At 36.1% G+C, this 21,538-nt stretch overlaps 1 protein-coding gene across 3 annotated transcripts in view; it reads right to left on the reverse strand.

Moving 5' to 3' along the window:
• The window catches only part of LOC115213528, a 498,605-nt gene that overhangs the window by 215,666 nt on the left and 261,401 nt on the right, over nt 1-21,538 (reverse strand). For all 3 annotated transcript variants that reach the window (XM_036500732.1, XM_036500730.1, XM_029782551.2), the window contains exon 5: nt 18,468-18,576. In XM_036500732.1, coding sequence (XP_036356625.1) covers nt 18,468-18,576 — 109 coding nt within the window. The remainder of the gene's footprint in view (nt 1-18,467; nt 18,577-21,538) is intronic.

Genomic DNA, 21,538 nt, shown 5'->3' on the forward strand with positions numbered 1-21,538 from the left:
ACCACACAAAATTCAAGAAGTCTTTGGACAAATTCCTTCAAACACTCCCGGAGAAACCACCCACACCCGGATATGTCTCCGAAAACAATAACTCTCTGCTCGAATGGGCCTCGATGCCCAAATCCTGAATTGAAAGACTTCGCCAGGTGGTGCTATTAAGTTAGACATGGCCTGGGCCAATACTGGCCAAAACCTTTCTAAGTTATTCTAAGTTATATATATATATATATATATATATATATATATATATATATATATAAATTAAGATGTATGTACGAATTATACAACTGTGCATGTATGTGTGTGTGTATGTGGTCAGGGAAGCGGGCTTGGGGTCGCAGCTTGACGGTTTCTGGCGAAAACACCTAAAGCTCACAAGGCTCCGGCAGTGGGTGGTGGCGAACCCTTCTGCATTTTTCCCCACAACTTTCACCCCCTCTTTCTTCCTGTTTTTGTCGTACATATTTCAAAGTGCCAGCCTTGTCACACTGTGTCACACTGAATCTACCCGAGAACTACTTTAAGCGTACACGTGTCAGTGGAGTGCTCAACCACTTGCACGATAATTTCACGAACAGGCTGTTTCGTTGATTTGATCAACTTGAAGCCCTCATCGTATTAACCGAGGGTGTGTCACAACGATGTAAATAAAAATGTGTGTGCATATCCGTGTGTGAGTGCATGTATATAAGATTGCTGGTTGATTGCTATACACACGATCAGCCAGTCGTCAGGTGAAATCAGAACATGCTGTCTCTTCTTGAGAATAAATGTCTGTTGATTTCTGTTGCACGATATTTATACCACGTATGATATTTACTTGATTATGTCTTACCATTCTCCTCATATCACATGCATACACACACACACACACACACACACACACACACATACACACACACACACACACACACATATATATATACTTACATGCGTACATACATATATATGTTTGTGCGTGTGCTTGTGTGTACGTGCGTGCGTGCGTCTGAGAGTAATTGTAAAAGCCTGTTGCAGCGAGCAATATTTCAACAGTTTTTCCTTAAGCAATATAATTTTACTTCCCATTGCTATTGTTAGTGCCATGCAAGCAGTAACTATATATGTATACAGCTGAATGTCAATGTGAACAAAAATTCGAGTGCTTGAGAGAATAAACTTACTTTTTTTAATAAATTATTTAGTATCTTTGCAAATCCTTTTGAATATGCCGAAAGATATTTATAAATATTTTTGGGTAATATAGCTGCAGTGTATATTTCTATATTATGTCTTTTGTATACACGCATATCCTCTGCAGGTATGCATGTATAAGTACAAAAATACACTAACAAAACCAGTCTTTATGATATATTTGAATAGAGCATCTCATTATTTTACATTCACTTTCCGTTACTTACATACATACATTCATATATATATTGTAATAATGAAATCAAACCTGAAAGTATTTAATAATTTTTCAGATCTGCATAATATATAATAGGAAATGCATTCCTATGCACTTGTACATGTATAGATATACATACATGTGTGCCGGTGTGTGTATAATATAAATTGTTAATTTTTAACCTAATGAGATCTCAAATCACATGTGTATTATTTCCTTTTCATTGAGTGGATGAAGTTTCAAATACTCACACTGGCTGATTATTTAAATTTCGTTCGAGAGCAAACTCACCAGTCACTTTAGGCTGCTACATAGTCTAACTTTTAAGTTCTTGATCCATGCAACAAAACTGGGGACAACTTCATACTTGATAATTTATGAAATATTATACATGTATTTCAATTTCATTTCCAGCACCATGTATAAAAATTGCTCATTATTTTATATTATTTCTTGATTTTTATATTTTAAAATTTCACGTGATATGTATAACTAATCAGTAACATTGTTACGATGGCATTTTGATTCAAGCAGATTATATTCTATATTAGGTTAAGCATATAATTAGTGCCAATTATCAGCAGGTAAAATAATATTTTGCCACCACTTGGGAAAAATCCCAGAAATCTCTATCCCAATTAGAAACAGAAAATGGAGTTTGCTGATGGTCATGGAGGTCATCAAAAATTTATGGTGCAGCAGTCGAGTAGCTCTTTGTGCAATTTTAAACTGAAAACTTGAATCTGCTAGGAAAGTTTTTAAAGGCGTGAGTGGAATTCAGAAGGGTAAAGTTATTTAGAAGCATCATGTGGTGGATAAATATGAATACGATAAGCAGTAGATAAAGATGCTTTAATCGAGCTATGTAATTTCGAAATCTTTGTCAAACAGGATACAAAATATATCGAAAATACATTACTTATCCATGCTGATCATTTTCAGTTAATCTTCATAGTCAATGCACACAGAACTAATAAAGTTTTTCATACAGAATACCGTTACACTATACTTTTCATTGAGCAATAAATAAAGTATACTAGAATTTAAATAAAAAAAATAAATTGCCGATTTTGAGTTTGTGTTTGTAAGACTTTGGTAATAAATATTAAAATTTTTCTAATGCAGCTCATTAAAACATACACAGCATCTTTATTTTTTAAAGTTTAAAAATCATCAAAGAATTAACATGCTAACACTATTCTTTTGCATGAGCTTTCAATTATTATATATTTAAAATTGTTTTTGTATGAATTATATTAAAAGGCATGATAAATATAACATCACTGTATCGAAACCCATGAACGTTGCAAAGAAATTATGTAATCACATGAATATATACATGATGTGCCGCCCATTAATCTGGGTTTACATCACCTACATGTTTGATGGAAAAAAATCTGTACTTTCTCTATCTTGAATCAAAAGCTTAGACAAGTCTCCTCAGAAACAATTTAACATGAATTATTCAAGTGGGCCGAAAATAAGTCAATCCTATGTAAACGTTTATGCTATGTATTTCTTGACCGAATATTGTTCATAATTAACGTGTTAAAGAAATTGCTAAACAGTATATAGTGTTCTGATGATTAGGGGCACTACTAGTTAATGATTTAATAATTACTATTTACAGAAATACCACCAAAGGGTTGTTCAAACAATAATCATAAAGTATGTGATTGTTTAAACTGTAAGTTACTAAATGTCTAGTAATGTTAATACATGACTGGTGCAGTTCATGGCCGTTACTAACAGACCTTTTGTTGGCGTGCTCTGCTGAGATCTAAACGACATTGTAGAAAGCATTAAAATTCTTACTTTTGTAAAATAGTTAGATACACTCTTGCTTTCTGTTGGATATTATACTGACGTGCTGTAAAATGACGACTGACATGTTATTTTACATTAAATTAAAAGAACACGCAGAATATAATAAAATCTGTGATTAACTTTCATGAAATAATTCCATACCATCAAAGGAATAATACAGATACCTAAAAGTTCATTATTAGGAGCAGTACAAAACAAGATAATTAAAAGTAATCAAACAAGCAGAAAGTGAATAAATGAAAACAGAAAATAAGCATAGAATCACTTTGAGGGACTAACAATTGCTTCTTCACCTTTATTAAATGTTTTCTGGTTTTCCTTCTGTATACCATTATCTAACTTAATTATCCCTATCATGCATTTGTATTATATCTGGGTTTTTCTTTCTTTTAATTTTTAATCATGTCAATTAATGTAACCAAAATATATTGAATAATTTTTTTATATTAAAAAATATAATTATTGAAAGTCACGCATATACTGTACTACATTGGTGAGGCTCACAAAATACCAATCATAAATAACATATATGTATTTTAATTAAATGTAAAGACCAGATTGTCAATGATAAAAGATAACAGATCATTCAAGATATTTATTCTGAAGATTTTCTCCCCGTTTCTAATTGTTGTCATCTTTTCCATTTGCCAACTAAATTGCAATGCAATACAATTCAGTGAGTACAGCATTCAGGACATGAAATATTATCTTAATGCTGGTACATGCCATTGGTAGTCTGGAGTGTGTACTTCATGTTTTACGTCATATATACGTCATCATACAAACGCAAACATATATTAATATGTGTGTGTGTGTGTATGCATGTATGTTTATATATATGTATACATATATGCATATATATATATATGTACATATATATATATATATATATATATATATATATATATATATATATATATATTTCCTTATGTGTATCTTATATATGTGTGTGTGTGTCTGTATATATATATATATATATATATATATACAGACACACACACACATATATGAGATACACATAAGGAAATAACTTTATTCTCAAACGCAAGCTAATGCTATTAATATAGCTTGAACAGGATAAACTATTCATATTTTGCAGAAAAATCTGTCGGTGGTCAGTCATAAGACTCTAACTCACATCCCTTCTTTTAGTTTTCAAAATTAAAATAAACAAAGTTCTTTTTTAATCTAAAATATACTCTCCTACAGTATCTCCAATGCTTTTCTATCTATCTGGTATACTTGCAAGGCCCTTCTTCCAAAATTCCCTTGTCCGTGACGAAAAATAATCCTCCAGTACTCTTCTGATCTCGTCTACAGAATTCATATATTATCCGTCCGAATGAGGTTGAAGACTACGGAATAAATGATAATCAGATAGGGAAATGTCCTGCGAATATGGTGGATGAGGCATCATTTCTCATTCAAACTGCTCCAGCCTTTGGAATGTCATCCTCATTATAAGTGGCCTACCATTATCTTGATGGAAGAGCATCTGCTGTCTTGAAACCAAAGATGGTCACTTTTTTTTCCAGTGCTAACTTAAGCCGCTCAAGCAGCTCGCAGTAGTTCTGCTTTATTACAGTTTGGTTTGGGTTTAAAAGTTCAAAGTATACTAAACCTTTCATATCCCACCAAACAGATAACAACACATTACCTGGGTGAAGACTTTTTTAGTCTGGGGTGCCGGTGTTTCTCCTTTCCCTACACACTGATGTCGGCATTTGACATTTTTATAGAGAACCAATTTCTCGTCACCATTCACTATTTGGTAAAAAAAAGTTCATTCCTGAGAGGTGATAGCAAAGAAGAGCACACATCTACTCTCAGCGCGTGATTAGACTCGGACATTTTGTGAGGAACGCAGTTTGCTGACTATTCCGATGCCACGTAGGTATCCAATCAGTCATCAACACCTACGTAGCATCGGAATAGACTGATTGAAGGAGCAAACTGAAATTTCTCTGCTAGTTCCTCAACAGTTCCGATGGAATTTTTACATTTCATGTCCTAATACATCTCCTGCTGTGGCTGTGTAGTCCTATCCTGGACAAACACTCCCTCTGGCAGATGCCGTAAATGTAACGAAGACTTTGCCTGGCTGGTTGTAATGTCAGTTTCTTGTTGACGTCTTTTCTTGTCTTTCCATTTCTCCTCTCTCCCCCTGTCACTCCTTTGTGTTCCCTCTTCTTTCGTGCGTCACCAATCTCCACAGTTATTGGCAACTGCTTCCCAGTTGCAAATATTGATGTCGCAGGTCTTCATGTCCCTTTTGCAAACATCCTTGTATCGTAAGAATGGTCTTCCCACAGACTCAGTGCCCCTAGCAAGCTCTCTGTAGAGTATGTCCTTGGGTATTCTGCCATCTCCCATACGATGTCCAAGCCATCTCATACGTCTATGTGTGAGGAACGCAAACATGCTTGGTATTCCTGCTTTCTTGAGGTCATCTTTGTTGGGGACACGATTCTGATGCCAAGGATTTTCCGGAGGCAGGTGAAAGACATTTAAGCGACGCTCTTGGCGTGTGTATGGCGTCCAGGTCTCACTGCTAAGTACACATGCCTGGTAAACCTTCATTTTTGTGTTGTTGGTCAGCTTAATGTTGTCCCATGCCCGTTTGGAGAGTTGGGCCATCACAACAGCTGCCTTGCCAATGCGTATATTGAGCTCGTCATCAAGGGATAGGTTGTAGGTGACGGTAGAGCCAAGATAGGTAAACTTCTCCAACTCCTGTAGTCTGTGGTCTCCAATATGTATGTTTGGGATGTCCGATGTAGCCTGACCTATGATGTTGGTCTTCTTGAGGCTGATAACTAAGCCAAAGTAGCTACATGCTTGCTCAAAGCAGTTGATGAGCCTTTGCAGGGCTTCTTCTGTGTGTGATACCAGAGCGGCATCATCAGCAAAGAGCATCTCCCTGATCAGTACACTTCTGATTTTGGTCTTGGCACACAGACGTGAGAGATTGAACAGTTTCTCAGTTTCCCGTCACTTCTACTGTGCAGAAACACTCCGTCATCTGATGTCTCAAAGGCATGTGACAGCAGCAGCGAGGAAAAGATGCCAAATAATGTAAGAACAAGGACACAGACTTTCTTTAGCACGTTCTTTTTTTGGAAGGCGGCTGATGTTGAACCATCGTGCTGTGTGGCGCCTTGCATATCATCATAGAAAGATCTTATGATCCTCAGCAGCTTTGGTGGACATCCGATTTTTTGGAGCAGGATGAAGAGGCCTTTTCTACTTACCAAGTCAAAGGCCTTTGTCAGATCAATGAAGGCCATATATAAAGGCATTTTCTGCCCTCTGGACTTCTCCTGAAGTTGGTGTATGGAGAATATCGTGTCAAAAGTTGATCTGCTTCTTCAAAAGCCACACTGCGATTCTGGATAAATTCGAGAAGCAAGCGGTTGTAGCCTGGACAGGATAACGCGAGCAGAAGACTTTCCAACAGTGCTGAGAAGAGATATTCCACGGTAATTGTTACAATCACCACGGTCACCTTTGTTTTTGTAAAGCGTAATTATGTTAGCATCCCGCATATCCTGAGGGATTCTATCCTCTTCCCAGCACTGACACAGAAACTCATGAAGGTGCTAAAGCAGAGCGGTGTTTTTGCCGGCTCTGATGATCGCTGAGGGGATGTCGTTAGGTAGTAGGTTGCGATTTTCTTCACTATTTCAGTGAGTGACGACCCTGCTTGACATGAGTCCCGAGCTCAGCTAGCTCCGGCTGACAGTACCCGGTATGGGCCCCTATCCAGGGTTACGGAAAGGAGACAACTTACAAAGAAGTCCGGAGTGGAGCCCGTAGGCTGTTTAGTATTCGATTCGACACTCTTCCGGCAGCTCCTGCAACCAAGCTGGTGCCAAACGTAATGTTCTGCACTCCTGTGGACTCCGTCAGCAAGGTCAAGAGAGGAATCCTCACGATTGGGCTACCCAGGATTTTCTTATATCTAGGCTAGGCCTGCGCAAAACTGGAAAGGACACTTCAGTGCTGCTGTAAAATGTAGCAGAAGACACGGGAGGTAGCAGTCATGAGTGATATGTCCATTCTGATTGGCGTAGAATATGGGCGCAACGGGTTACCTCTGACGGTGGGAGAGACCCTCGGATCCCATTGGTTAATTACTGCCCACCTCAAGCTGGGGTCCCCCGGTTGATAAGGTACTGACCCGCCACAGGCGGCCTGCTTCATTGGGTGCTTGGAGCTAAGAGTTTGACTTGAAAAACGGCCTGCAACCACTGCACTAGGAAAACAATCAAAAGACAAGAAACCATTAGTCCTGCAGTAAGCAAGCTGGAGTGCCAAGACCATGTGCCCTGGCATATCTGATGACCTACTCAGGCTTGAAGACCCAAGAAAAACGACCATCATTGACCACGAACTAAAGAGGCTGGACTGCAAGAGACAAAAATCCCCCCAAACAGCAAATTCAACAGGATTTCATCTTCTTTTGGCAGAGAAGAGGTCCAGAGGAACCTCCTCAGCATGGTGTTTGCTTTACAGTGAGAAACTCATTACTCTCCTCAATAGAACCACATATACATACTTGCATACTAAAATCATACATGCTACGACATACATGAATCTATTATACTTGCCCACACACACACAAAAGTGTAAAAAGTATAATATATATTCATGCCTTTGCTTCTTGTTGTAAACTAAGCGTATTCTGGAGAATAAAACACAATGAAAGTGAAATAAACAAAATTAAAAGTAGAAAATGAAAATAGGCACTAAAATCGTAGAAATCAAGCACTGAAATGCTTCAGGAATACGTTGTCTGGATAAGATTGAAGATAAGTTATTGTTTATTCCTTTGGGGCTGATTTGATTCCACCATAATCTCTCTGTAACATATGAAATATATAAGTTGTTTTCTTAATGGTTAAATCGCACATTCTTCGTGTATGCTAATATATAGGAATTAAACGCATATATAGCACACCTGAATGTCTGGAAAAGGATTATTATTTGTTTTGACATTTTAATCGTAATACCAGGTGTTAATTTGACAGAATGGTTAATTTATGAAACAAAAGGCCTTGAGGTATTTAGGTCTATATCACGGAATAACTTTATGATATGCTTGGTTTAACATTTTGTTTAGAAACCATTGAAATTTTTAAGGGCACAAGACAACAGTATATTCTGGTTTGGCGTTAATCACTTTGTGTATGTAGATCTGGATAATTCAGAGTATAGTCGCATTGTTAGTCTCTTAACTATTGTCTGTTTTAATCTTTTAACCTCTCCATCTGCAGTTATTTCATAATGCTGGTGTAATTTCCAGAATATGAGCGCCACAATCCTTTGAAGCATTTCGTACAAATCTGGTGGGAAGAATTTTGTTCCTATCCGTAACGGAGATCTGATTTGAGCTCTGCTCATCTCAACGAGTTCCCTGAAATTCTATTTGCATATTTCGATTCTGTTTAATTTTGCTTAAATTTCAACAATGTATTAGTTTTTTTATTCTTATCAATTTACCTTTTGAAATGGCTCCTAACGTGTTGCTATTGTGGCATTACTACTACTACTACTACTACTACTACTACTATACTACTACTACTACTATTACTACTACTACTACTACTACTGATGTGTGAAATGAGTTCGAATAATATTGCCGCCCCGATTATGAATGCTGTTGCTGTTGTAGGTACTTGAGAGTTTCAATTGTTGTTGAACATTTTGAGGCACCTTTTACTAGGAAAAGGAGTGAAGAGTATTTTCTTGGTTTGGTCTTCAGAAAATGAAACTTTTTTCACAGCATTCTGTTATAAGTGATTATTAACACACACATCATAGCACCTATAATCACAAGGAATGAACAAGTGGGGAAGATAAATACTCTAAATGAAAGAGAAAGACCTCTCGCTCGATGAAGATTATTGGTACATCCGCTTGCAGGCTAAACTCAACTTCTCGTTAAAACTAAAGTAATAAGAGCAGAGATAATGTCATCTTCAATTCCACAAACTTAAGGAGAACAAACAACAGTTTTACAATGACCGCAGTGGTCTGACTACAATATGACCGATAGGACAACTCGCTTAGTTATTGTTGTTGCAAACAGCAGTAGCAAGGTCAGCAGCATCAAAAGAATATCACTCGCTGTATCATCGTCACCATTTTCGCCACCGCAAGAAAACTAATTTATTTATGCGTTGTACACTCACTCAGAAGATCACACACACCATACATACAAGACCTGTATGGTCCAGTCAGATATGCTGTAGCGCTACTAGAGTTATAGTCACCTGTCGGACAGGTCATTTATGGAAAAAAAATATTATAGATCCATTTCGTACAGATACAATTGCATAAATGGCAAAGTGTTGGTAACTCCACTTTGGAAAAGGGTAACATATTATTATATATGTTTTGTCTATATACTGGCACTCCATTGATTATGATGACAAATGCTCCAAGTGATTCGATGAACGGAAAGCCGGCTCGTGACATCAATGTGCAAGTAGCTGAGCACTCTACAGACAGAGAACCCTTAACCTAGTTCCCAGAGAGGTTCAGTGTGACACAGAATGTGACAAGGCTGACCAATGGAAATACAGGTGCTACTTATTTTTGCCAGGTGAGTGGATGGGAGGAACGTGAAATAAAGTGTTTTGTTCCATGATACAACGCACCGCCGGGATTTTTCTTGTTGGTATAAAATCAACGTGACTGAATAAAAGGTTTTTTCTTGGTATCTTTAGAGCTGATCTCACAATATAGCGGAAAGAGTTAACGAATAAGAGAGACAGACAGACAGACTGAAGAATGAATATTGATAGACATAGAGAGAATGCACACTGCTTCTTAATCGATGACAGCTTTAAATTCCGAAGATACTCAGGAGCAATATTCGATAGCATCTGTCGAGAAATTTCATGCACGAACTTGATATTTTTTTTATACTCTTCGCCCATACGACACCACAGGATATTCATTACCTCGGGAATAATATAAATTATTCATCTAAGCTTTGCGCTAACTGAACTAAAGTGCATGACTAAGTGTTAAATGTAATTTCACAGTGGAAGACAGTGAAATACCAATCGCAAGATAGAAATTTATGAAACATGTGAGATGAGGATTACATCATTATTCGAAAATACAGAAAGAGTTTTGAAATTAACTCCACTTTCATATCATTTGTAAATATTAAAACTTTGAAAGAATTTGTCTGCTGAATTACTACAATTCCTTATATCATACAGCAATCTTTCTTTCTGCATAATCTACTTTGGCTACCAGGTACATACTAAATTGTGGTCATAGCAGGGAAATTATGGTTGCAAAAATCAACACTACGTCAATTGCATGCATTTTATGCATCTGAATTGCTGACCAAGATTGCTTTTATGAATGATATGCATGGAGAAAGACAAATTGAATAAAGCTGTAAAACTGATGGGTGCTATTATATAATATATTCTTTTAGTCTTTTACTCGTTTCAGTCATTTGACTCCGGCCATACTGGAGCACCGCCTTTAGTCGAGCAAATCGACCCCAGGACTTATTCTTTGTAAGTCTAGTACTTATTCTATCGGTCTCTTTGCCGAGCCGCTAAGTTACGGGGACATAAACACACCAGCATCGGTTGTCAAGCGATGTAGGGGGACAAACATAGACATACAAGCACACACACATACAAATATATATATATATATACGACGGCCTTCTTTCAGTTTCCGTCTACCAAATCCATTCACAAGGCTTTAGTTGGCCCGAGGCTACAGTAGAGGACACTTGCCCAAGGTGCCACGCAGTGGGACTGAACCCGGAACCATGTGGTTGGTAATCAAGCTACTTACCACACAGTCACTCCTGCGCCTTTATAATATATAAAATAAAATTAGATCACTGTTTTATATTAGTTACTCCCTATATTCTTTGTCGTATATTTTAAAGAAGGTGGTTCAGTGAAATCGATGGCAGGGTTGAAAATATGTTTCAATTCATAAGTTTCTATTTCATTAGGACTGTTTAACACTCAGCTTTTCATTCCATATTTGATTTAAATGCATTTCATTGAAGTGCATAGAATACTGAACTACATTAGAGATCATCCCGTAAAATTTCATTAAATGTTCAGTTAAAATCTTGGAAATTGTCTGGTCCACCTGCAACATACATATATGAGGGCGCCTCTTCATGGTCATTTGAATTGATAAAAACTGCCAAATCTTTCCCAAACTGAATTTTATCTCCTTAAAAATACTTTACATACATTGGATAACGCTGCCTTAGATACCTATTTCTTTACTACCCACAAGGGGATAAACACAGAGAGGACAGACAAAGGGATTAAGTCAATTATATCGACCCCAATGCCTAACTGGTACTTATTTAATCGACCCCGAAAGGATGAAAGGCAAAGTCGACCTCGGCAGAATTTGAGCTCAGAACGTAGCGGCAAACGAAATACCTATTTCTTTACAACCCACAAGGGGATAAACACAGAGGGGACAAACAAGGACAGACAAACCGATTAAGTCGATTATATCGACCCCAGTACGTAACTGGTACTTATTTAATCGACCCCGAAAGGATGAAAGGCAAAGTCGACCTCGGCGGATTTGAACTCAGAACGTAACGGCAGACGAAATACGGCTACGTATTTCACCCGGCGTGCTAACGTGTGTGCCAGCTCGCCGGCTTTAAACTGGTGGCGTCGTGATACTTGAAAATCCATTGATTGTAGGTTCTGGTTCAAGGCTAACTCTGGACTAAACAACAACAACTGACTCCGTTACGTTCTTTCAGTTTTATTACTACTGCTATAAAGGATAATTTGTTCATTCGTAAAAAAAAACATCTACAATAAAAGAGATAACGTCGGAATAAAAAAATCAGAAAACAGAGGGGAAAGCACAACTTCACTATTTGAACAAACGCTGCAGCAGTTACACAATATTTGGTTTACTTTTTAATTTTCTAGATAATAAAATATCTCGTGTTTCAACAGCTTCTTGGGTATCTCTCAAGTAAAATATAATTTAATCTTTATTACATAGAAATGTTGCTGTTTATTTTTATTTTATCTGTTACTATTAGGCATTTAACGAATATTTGAAAAACCCGTTTTGATTAGGAAATGCAATTAGAGTCCATATGCAGATGCGACTCCATCAACGCACTATGAGATCTGTTTTAATATCATGCCAGTTCACATCAAATTTCTCATTAAAAAATACAAGAAATTAACAAAGATTGTCATTTGAATATTTTTATCATAAACTATAAACCAGCTCATAAAGTGACAAAAATTTTGCTGTTGAACGTGTTTTTTTATTGCTGTTAATGTTATTGCCATTTTTTTCATAAGGTTTAAATTAATGTAAACCCGAATTCAATCCAGTTTATCAATGTTTTAAAGCAACTATTTTAAATTTGATGAGTTTAAAAGGAAATAGAAGCTTCATATGCATGTGTGAGTATGTGTTTGAAAATCAACATTATTGTCCGTCTACCAAAGCGTGTTGACTCTATTTCGGTGCTGTGTTGCGCATAGAAAGTAAAATTGCTTCATTTTGTTTGTGTATTTATGTTTCTTTGTCTTGATATCAGCACTTATAAAATGATTGGTATCGTGCAATCCTCTGATTTAATCTTTTAGAATCAAGTACAAAAATATATTAGCTGAAACTTCAGTTTACTGCAGTGAACAAATGTCAGCGTCCCTATAAATGTAAATAGTAATTTTGCATTTACCTTATCTCGGATTCTTAAACTAAATTTGATTGCTCTCTTACATAGTTTAGTCATTTAACCTGCAGCCATGCTACAGCAAAATTTATCATCTATATTGGTAAAAAAAAGGTGTTTTGGTATTCATGTAACTAATTGTTCTTTTTTCAATTATTTCGCAATAAATGCAAATGACGTTTTTAGGGAAAGGAATTAAATGGAATATACGAGAGAGCTAAGATTTCGAGGCGAAGAAATGCATAATTAATCAAAAACCGTTAACAACGGGTTAATTACTCGATACACTGAGAATGACAATGTTGTGTAGTTCTTTTTAGTTTTGACTCAGCTGGCAGGCAGTGAACTGAAGATATAGGTGTAATGCCACGTATTTATTTTCCCAGATATGTCATACGTCTTCCATGATGAAGTTGATGTTGTCACATACAATTATATATTAAGGAAATACAGGGGATACAGTATGTAAGACAGGGCATATATTCCCTCTTCTGTCCTATTTTTCTTTGTACTCTTGTTAATGGTAGGTTACCCTAACTGAGCTGTCATATTAAAATAGCACTTGGTGAGACTAAAGTTGTAATGTATGTACCTTTGGGGAGGAGTACAGCCATTGTAGGTAATGCAGATTCTGTCATCGCAAATTTTATATACCTTCGAATATGTCACTTTTAAGTGTTCATTACATTATAGTGCTTAAGATTATTTGAGGTTAGTGATGTAATAGTGTTCTTTAGAATCTGAGAATTTAGAAGTGACGATTCTATGTGACCTACTAGAATTAACTACCATATTTTCTTCACTACGTATTCTATCTTTTTTAGAGAGGATAAAATTATTTTGAATATAAAAAAAATCAGAAAAAGAAAACGACGAGCGAAATAATCAGACTCTGAATGCAGATCAAAGGATAAATTTCTGGCATAATTTGTGACTTTACATCAGTCTGCAACAAAAGGTGTAGCACTTTCTAAAATTGTTAATGTTATTGGGAATAGCGAGGCTGTCGCACTTGCCGTTCGTTATTTCTAATATGAAGATCATTTCTACTTGATAAAAGAAAACTAATAAAACAAATAATAAAACATAATAAAACAAAACCTTATGCAAAAAAAGGCACTTACTCATCTCATATCACTATCACTCAAAAAAAGTCAATTGATTTGAATATTCTTATTTGTTTGAATCTCACCAGTCCAAACTGGAATGAGGAGAATGTCATCATGTCATCACAAAGAGGATAAAAATTGTAATATATAAAATCGCAACTTAAATGTATCAGTTTGAACCAAATCAGCAGTAATGCGCATGTTGTCTATAAACCTGGTGTATTTTCGTATCAACTTACAAAATATGCGCGAATTCAATCTGATGAATGTCATAGTTAGCGAGAGTAAAAAATAAAAACATTAGTGTAACTGATGAGTGATGCAATTGATAAATGTTATAATTGGATAAGTTTAATAAATATAGTCAGTAACCACTAAATTGAGCTTAGATTCTTTCTAAGCGATAACTTTGCATGTAAATAAATTCATTATAAAACGTGATGCAAGTTCTGAGAAGTATTAGCACATGACACTGAACGTGTTTCAGATAGAGTTGTATGAAAATTTGTAAACTTTTTAGAGGGCCTCATCTTCATTTCTAGCGGCTAAAATTTATGGCATGCTTCAAGCAAGCCTGAACCCAACATTTGTAAAATACTAATGAGAAGGACTGGAGGAAGTTGGAAAGAATACTGGTGGAGTATCATAGAAATTGAGGATGAAGGGAAACAACCATAGACAGGAAGAAATGTGAGGAACGAAAATGAAGGGTGGGGTGAAAAAGACGAAGAAACGGTTGTTATATATTAACCCGTGTTTTCGCTAAAATCTTGCATATATCCACGATATATATTAAACTTATGGAAGTAAGTGTTTAAAATGACTGAAATACCCCAGATAGCATTTGATTTCATCTATCGTGATTAAGCTTGAAACATCTAAACATCTCATGAAAAAAATATGTAATATTAAGTTGTGCCATCGATTAACTTAATTATATAACTCGTTTACATAAATTAGCGGGATTCCTACTTAAGTATCACTTAAAATTAAATTGTAGAATATTTGAAGATAGCGTGATTTGAAAAATTTGAATCTAAGCTCCAAGTAAGAAAACATGATTGCAATATCTAAAGGAATAAATAGTAATGGCATTAAAATATTTTGTTTTTGTAATGAAAAATGTCAAAATGAAAACAAGAGAGAAGGAGAGATAGATTGAGAGATAGAAAGATAGAGAGAGAGAGAGAGAGAGAAAGAGAGATGGAGAGAGAGAGCAAGAGAGAGAGATTGAGAGAGAGAGAGATGGAGAGAGAGAGATGGAGAGAGAGAGAGAGAGAGAGAGAGAGAGAGCATCCTCCTCCTCGGGTTGGTGTGTTTAGCGTACTAACCCGAAAAAAGTATTTTGTTTGACCTTTGATGTTTCGGAAAATACAGTGATTAAAACCTTTATGTAATTATTTTAAGTTTTAAATATAAAAGGAAAATATAAACGTTAGCCAAATTTTAGGCAAGTTACCGTATAATCACGGTTTTATTATCGGCTATAAAGCGCAGAACTTTTTCAATTTCTAATGCAACAATAAAGCCGAAACTTTGAGCCACAACGATTATGACTGCCAGAGTTATTTCTTGATTATTCACATTACTGATGAGCAACATACAAAAAATAAAATTTAATTAAATCCTGACATATATTTTAAAGTAATTTGAAAGTGAGATTAATGAATTTTGTAGAAACAAAATTAGAATTTCCCTCAAATTATAAAGATCGAAATACACTAGTTAATGAAAGCTATTCTACATCAATTCCATGAATTTTGAAATAAGGAAAAATAGGAACCTCTAAATGGGTCAAGATTCCGAAGCAGCATAATGGGAGCAGTTTTAGTGTAAATTTATGCGGCGGCATCCCAATGTGTTTAAGCGTGTTCAGTAATTCAACAGGGTATTGAACAACCTAATTTTGATCGACTGTTGTCATTTCTGATGTATCTGTTAAAATTTTGACGAAATTCATGATTGAGTTTATCAACCATTTCATTAGTTGCAGCTAGTATTGCTCTTTCACATAGCTAGTTTACATCAGTGAAATTGACAGATAGATTAGGAAATAATTTAACTATAAGAATCCTAAGTAAAAGTATCCTTTGACAACATGTAATTTCATGTAGCCGAAGCCTTCAGTTGAATGTTAATATCCCATTACCAATCTTAAGGATCTCGTATGATCCCTTTGTAGAAGTACTGTGATGTTGCTTGTAAGATGACGTTTCTTTACATTCTCCAGAGGTACGATTTTTTGAAGCATGCAGTGACTTCATCAGCTTTTGATCCTTTGGAAATAACCGACAACATTTGACGAAAATCGCTGGAAGAACTGTTACTCCCCCATAAGCGTGCTATTGCTTTTATGTCTTGGAGGATACGATCTTGGAGAGTTTTTTATGTCTTGGAGCCCCACGCTGTGACAGTGCACTAACCCCCAAACAATGAAGCTCAGTGTATTTATATGTGAGTGTGGAGATGTGTGCATATGTGTAGGGTTGTCTGAGTCTATCGGCAACCGTATAGCTTAGTAAAGGGACCGGTGAACTGATAGAATATTTGGGCTTTAGTATTGTCAACGAACAGGTTCGTATAGTTGGGGCCCATTCTCGAGAGCCGATAGTAGAATTCATCCGCGAACGAGAAGCAATTTAGAGAGAGGAAAAGTTCAGTCAAATGAAGAAGGATAGACGTGTCAGGTTGCGGATCAGAACACATATCTGCAAGTATTTTAATGTTATGTGAGGGTTAACCGTTTTCACCGAGATGTATAACCGTCTATAAGGATCTTATGTCAAGGGTGAACAAGAAACTGGAATGGATGGAATGAAAGAAGAAAGAATTGAAGAGAGGAAAAGCATGGTTGGTGCTATGAGTGTGAGACGAGAGGGAAGACAATAGTGGTGCGAGGACAAGGTGGATGTATTTAGAGATGAGTTCAGTGGGACAACTGAAAGCAGAAATGATAGGTCGGTCAGGGTTGATCGGTAAATGGTAGAGGGGTGCGTGAACTATTGACAATGCCGTTGGAGGCGGTGGTGGTAGAAGAGAAGAGGAAATATGTTCGTGAATGGTAGGTGGGACAGTTTGTTCACAGTGAGACGTGAGCTTGGTGGCGGGGTAGAGGATTATAAAATGAGGTGCTTTGCAGTTGACGTAGCGCATGAGTCCTGCAGATGTCTGCGTTCCAAACGACCACAGAATATGGCGGCAACAGATCTCTGACGTAGAACTATGAGAATTCAGTTATTGAATCATTTGAATGAGCTAGCCCTGCAGTAATGAGTAAATGACTGAGCATTGGACAGACATTGGTACCCTTAACCTAATTCTGAAGCAGAATCAGTGTAATACAGAGACACAGTGTGCAATAAGGTTGTACCCAGTGAATTAGAAGTACAAACAACTGGATACACTTCTGTACAGTTTCGGTTGATCAAATTTCACCGAGTAGGTATGGGTGAACTGAAGTCAATGTAAATGGAATTTGCATAAGAGGTCACGCTTTCGGATCGAACTCATGACTGTAAAGCGAACTATATAACCGTTCGACCGCACTACATCTCCCTCTTTCTTTCTTTCTTTCTTTCTTTCTTTCTTTCTTTCTTTCTTTCTTACTGTCTTTCTTTCTTTCTTTCTTTGTTTCTTTCTTTCTTTTTTCTTTCATTCGTTCTTTCTTTCTTTCTTTCTTTTTTTATTTCATTCTTTCTCTGTTTCTTTCTTTTTTCTTTCTTTTATCTTTCCTTCTTTCTTTCTTTCATTCTTTCTTTCAAATATGTAGATGAATGCACGTGTGTGTGCGTATATATATATATATATATATATATATATATATATATATATATATAAATAAAGATATATATAATGTGTGCATTTGTACGTGTGTGTGCGTGCATATGTGTATGTGGTGTATGTGTGTGTGTGTGTGCATGAGTATAGCGATTAGTAGCTGTAGATTGAACAACATACAAATTTGTTCAAGGTACTCCTCGGCTAAGTAGATAAATAGAAAATAATATGACTTAAATACTTTTAGCAGTAATCCACCTCCATCTTTTACTTTTGTATCAAACTGCCTTAGCTAAAAAAAGTATTTATCTTTCATTCCCACACGCTATATTCCGTTGGACAATGAACCAAAGACTATTTTATTTTACTTTTCCGTCTCACTCCAATCTCAAATTGCACCCTTGCGTAAGTTTAATCGTATAAAATACGAATAATAATACCTTTATATTCTTTTATCTCCGTTTCTTTATTTCTTCAACAGAGAAATTTTAGCCACTTTCTTATCGCCCATCCAGAAAATTGAATATAGCGAAGTGATGTGCTTGTATATATTAGATTTGTGTGTGCAAGTCTGAAAGAAAAGATAACGTCAGATCTTATGTAAGTTAACAATAGATTATTTGATTATTTAACTTACCTAAGAATGGTTTCAATTCAAAATGATGAACCTGAGAAAAACCTTGATTGTACAGTCCTCCAACATCACTCCCCGTTTTTGAACTCAACATGCATGTTCCTTCACGGATCTGTAAATAGCAAGAAAAAGTATAAGTTAAATACAGTAAAGTAAGAACAATCAGTGAAATAAAGAATAAAGCACCCAGATATAGTATATATGGAAACTTGTCGATACCTCATAGTTAATATCATCATAACAAATAACGATTAAGTAAACTTACATGTAGCTTTAAAGTAGCATTCTATTATAACTTTACAATTGCCTGCGCAGAGATGGCGAATTCCTTCTCTTGGAATTCAAAACTGAGTTTTGAAACTGATAAGTACTATAAAGGCCTTAGCAAATACTTCACTACAGCCGGGTATTTTCACATAATTCACACCTTTTGCCATATCTTTTCCGGAGAAAAATATTTCTGAATATGTCATTGATAATTATTTCAGTGCTAACGTAAAAATAAATGAAGATCTATAACTTCTTAGATTTCTCAGGACGGAATAGTTAAACTTATTTTATTCGATGAATGAGATTGAGAGATTAGGACGATTTGAAGTGTCTTGGAATTATAACATAATAACACATTTATATATGAATTAAAAATTAAGCACAAGTCCGACTACTTTTTAGTGTGTGTAGGGGGGGGGGGCAATGTTAAGGACTGTATTATTCGATGCCATCGACACTGTACGGGACTAGTATCTTGTTTCAGCATGTGTGGAGAGAGAGTAATGGTTATGGTAGACTAGGTGAAATTAAACCTCGGATGTAATGACGGGAACAAATGCCACAGCATTTGCAGCAATACCGAAACTTTATAATTACAGAGAACTGAAAAAATTTTGGCACAAGGCCAGCCCGTCCGGAAGTGGGTGGTTAAATCGATTACATCGACATCAGTGCTCAACTGGTAAATATTTTATTAACCTTCGGCGTAATTTGAACCTCTGTGTAATTTGAACGCAAAACGTGGAGACGGACGAAAGGCTGCTAACTTTTTTGCCTTACGTGCTAACGATTTTCCCTGCTCGCTGCTTTGACAACTGTAAATATTGATAAAATTTATGAAATAAACGTTTCAAAAATGTTAGTTCTCTGGACAAATTTCTTGTTATCGAATGTTGATTCAGTAAATTATAACCATTGCTCCACCAAAATTTTGTCTTGTGAAAAATTGAAGGAATTATATTATTACGGATACTGAAAGGAATCACCGCAGAACTGAAATTCTAGTAATCCTGCATATACCAGAATATCTTGCTGTGTAGTATGAGGTACGTAAGAGCCGATACAATGACCATCCTGTGTTCAGCAAATTATAGCAACTATCGTCGTCAATTGAATTAAGTTGCAAATGTTTCAAAGCTCTCCCCCACCTCTCTCCCTCCCTCTCCCTCTCTCTCTCTCTCTCTCTCTATATATATATATATATATATATGTGTGTGTGTGTGTGTGTGTGTGTGTGTGTGTGTGTGTGCAGTAATCCATCGACTATCGTAGTTTTTACGTTTCAAAACCTCGCGCGATAGATGAAAATCGGCGAAGTAGAAACCGTACAGTACTGTATTTTTTATTGTTTTTTTTATATATTTATATATTTTTATATATTTATTTTATTATAAATGCAAAACAATACCACAGGGGAATCGACGTAAGCTTAAATAGTAAACCGCGATATGGCGAAGGATTACTGTATATATACATATATATATGGTACCAGTGAAATCATTGAAAGAAGTGAATGATAAATGCTTCTCATGGCTATGAGATGTTTTAACTCTTATTTGTAGCAATACTGACTAGTGCCATCAACTACTTTAGTGACGTATATATATATGTATTGCCTTCGAAACACGCCTGAGTTAACTAGCGACAGCTGATGACGGTGGATTTTTCCTTGTGTAGTATCTCCTGTACTTGTTTTCTTGTTGTTAAAATTTTTTTGTTTTTCCCGTTTCTACGTCTTGTTGTGGTGTCCTGTACTTACGTATATTTATTTATATATGCATGTATATATACATGTAGATGTAGGTACGTACATATATGTTGTATGTATGCATATTTTTATTATTATTATATATATTATATTATATAATATATATATATATATATATATATATTGTTTTTTTATCTCGCCTCACACACACACATACACACACGCACACGCACACACTCACACATACACACACATCTGTTGCGTTACCAACCTTGTCTCCACTCTTTTGCCTTTAAAAACTTACTTTGCTCTTGTTATCGTAAACTTCCGCCTTTCACCATGTGTAACTCGTAAACACCAGTCGTTTTTTTTCTCTATCCCTGTTGCCGCTTTGGGATCTTTCTTTCCTCTCTCTTCTTCTTTATGTTTCCGACGTTATGTTTTCCCGTTTGGATTAAAATTATATATATATAATATATATATATTATATATATATATATTGTTTCTAAGCCTGGCACAGTTATTCTATTGTTTTGTTTATGCCAAAACTGCTAAATTACGGAGAGTTAACACGCCAACACCGGCTGTGAAGTGGTGATGGGCGACAAACCGGCACAAGAGCACACACAGACACACACAAATACGCACGCACACACACACACACACACACACACACCACACAAATACGCACGCACGCACACACACACACACACACACACACAGAGACACATACGACGGGCTTTCAGTTTCCGTCTGCCAAATCTACTCACAAGGCTATGGTTGGCCCGAGCGTTTAGTAGAAGACACCCAAGATGTCACTGTGCACGGAACTATGTGGTGTTTAGAAAGCAACCTTCAGGCCAGACAGCCACACACACAAGCACACACAAACAAACAAACAAACGCATGTACGTGTCAGGAAGTGATATGAATCGTCAACCCTTCAGTTCGAACCCATACATCTTAAATAGAAATTAATTCATTATCTAAACGTTGTAAATTTGCTCTGTTAGTCTAAAAGAGACTAAAGAAATACGTGACAAATCCATCATAGAATAACTTCTATAATGTGCACAGCGTTTTAGGAACTTGTCTC

Source organism: Octopus sinensis, linkage group LG1, assembly GCF_006345805.1.
Source record: "Octopus sinensis linkage group LG1, ASM634580v1, whole genome shotgun sequence".
NCBI lineage: Eukaryota > Metazoa > Mollusca > Cephalopoda > Octopoda > Octopodidae > Octopus > Octopus sinensis.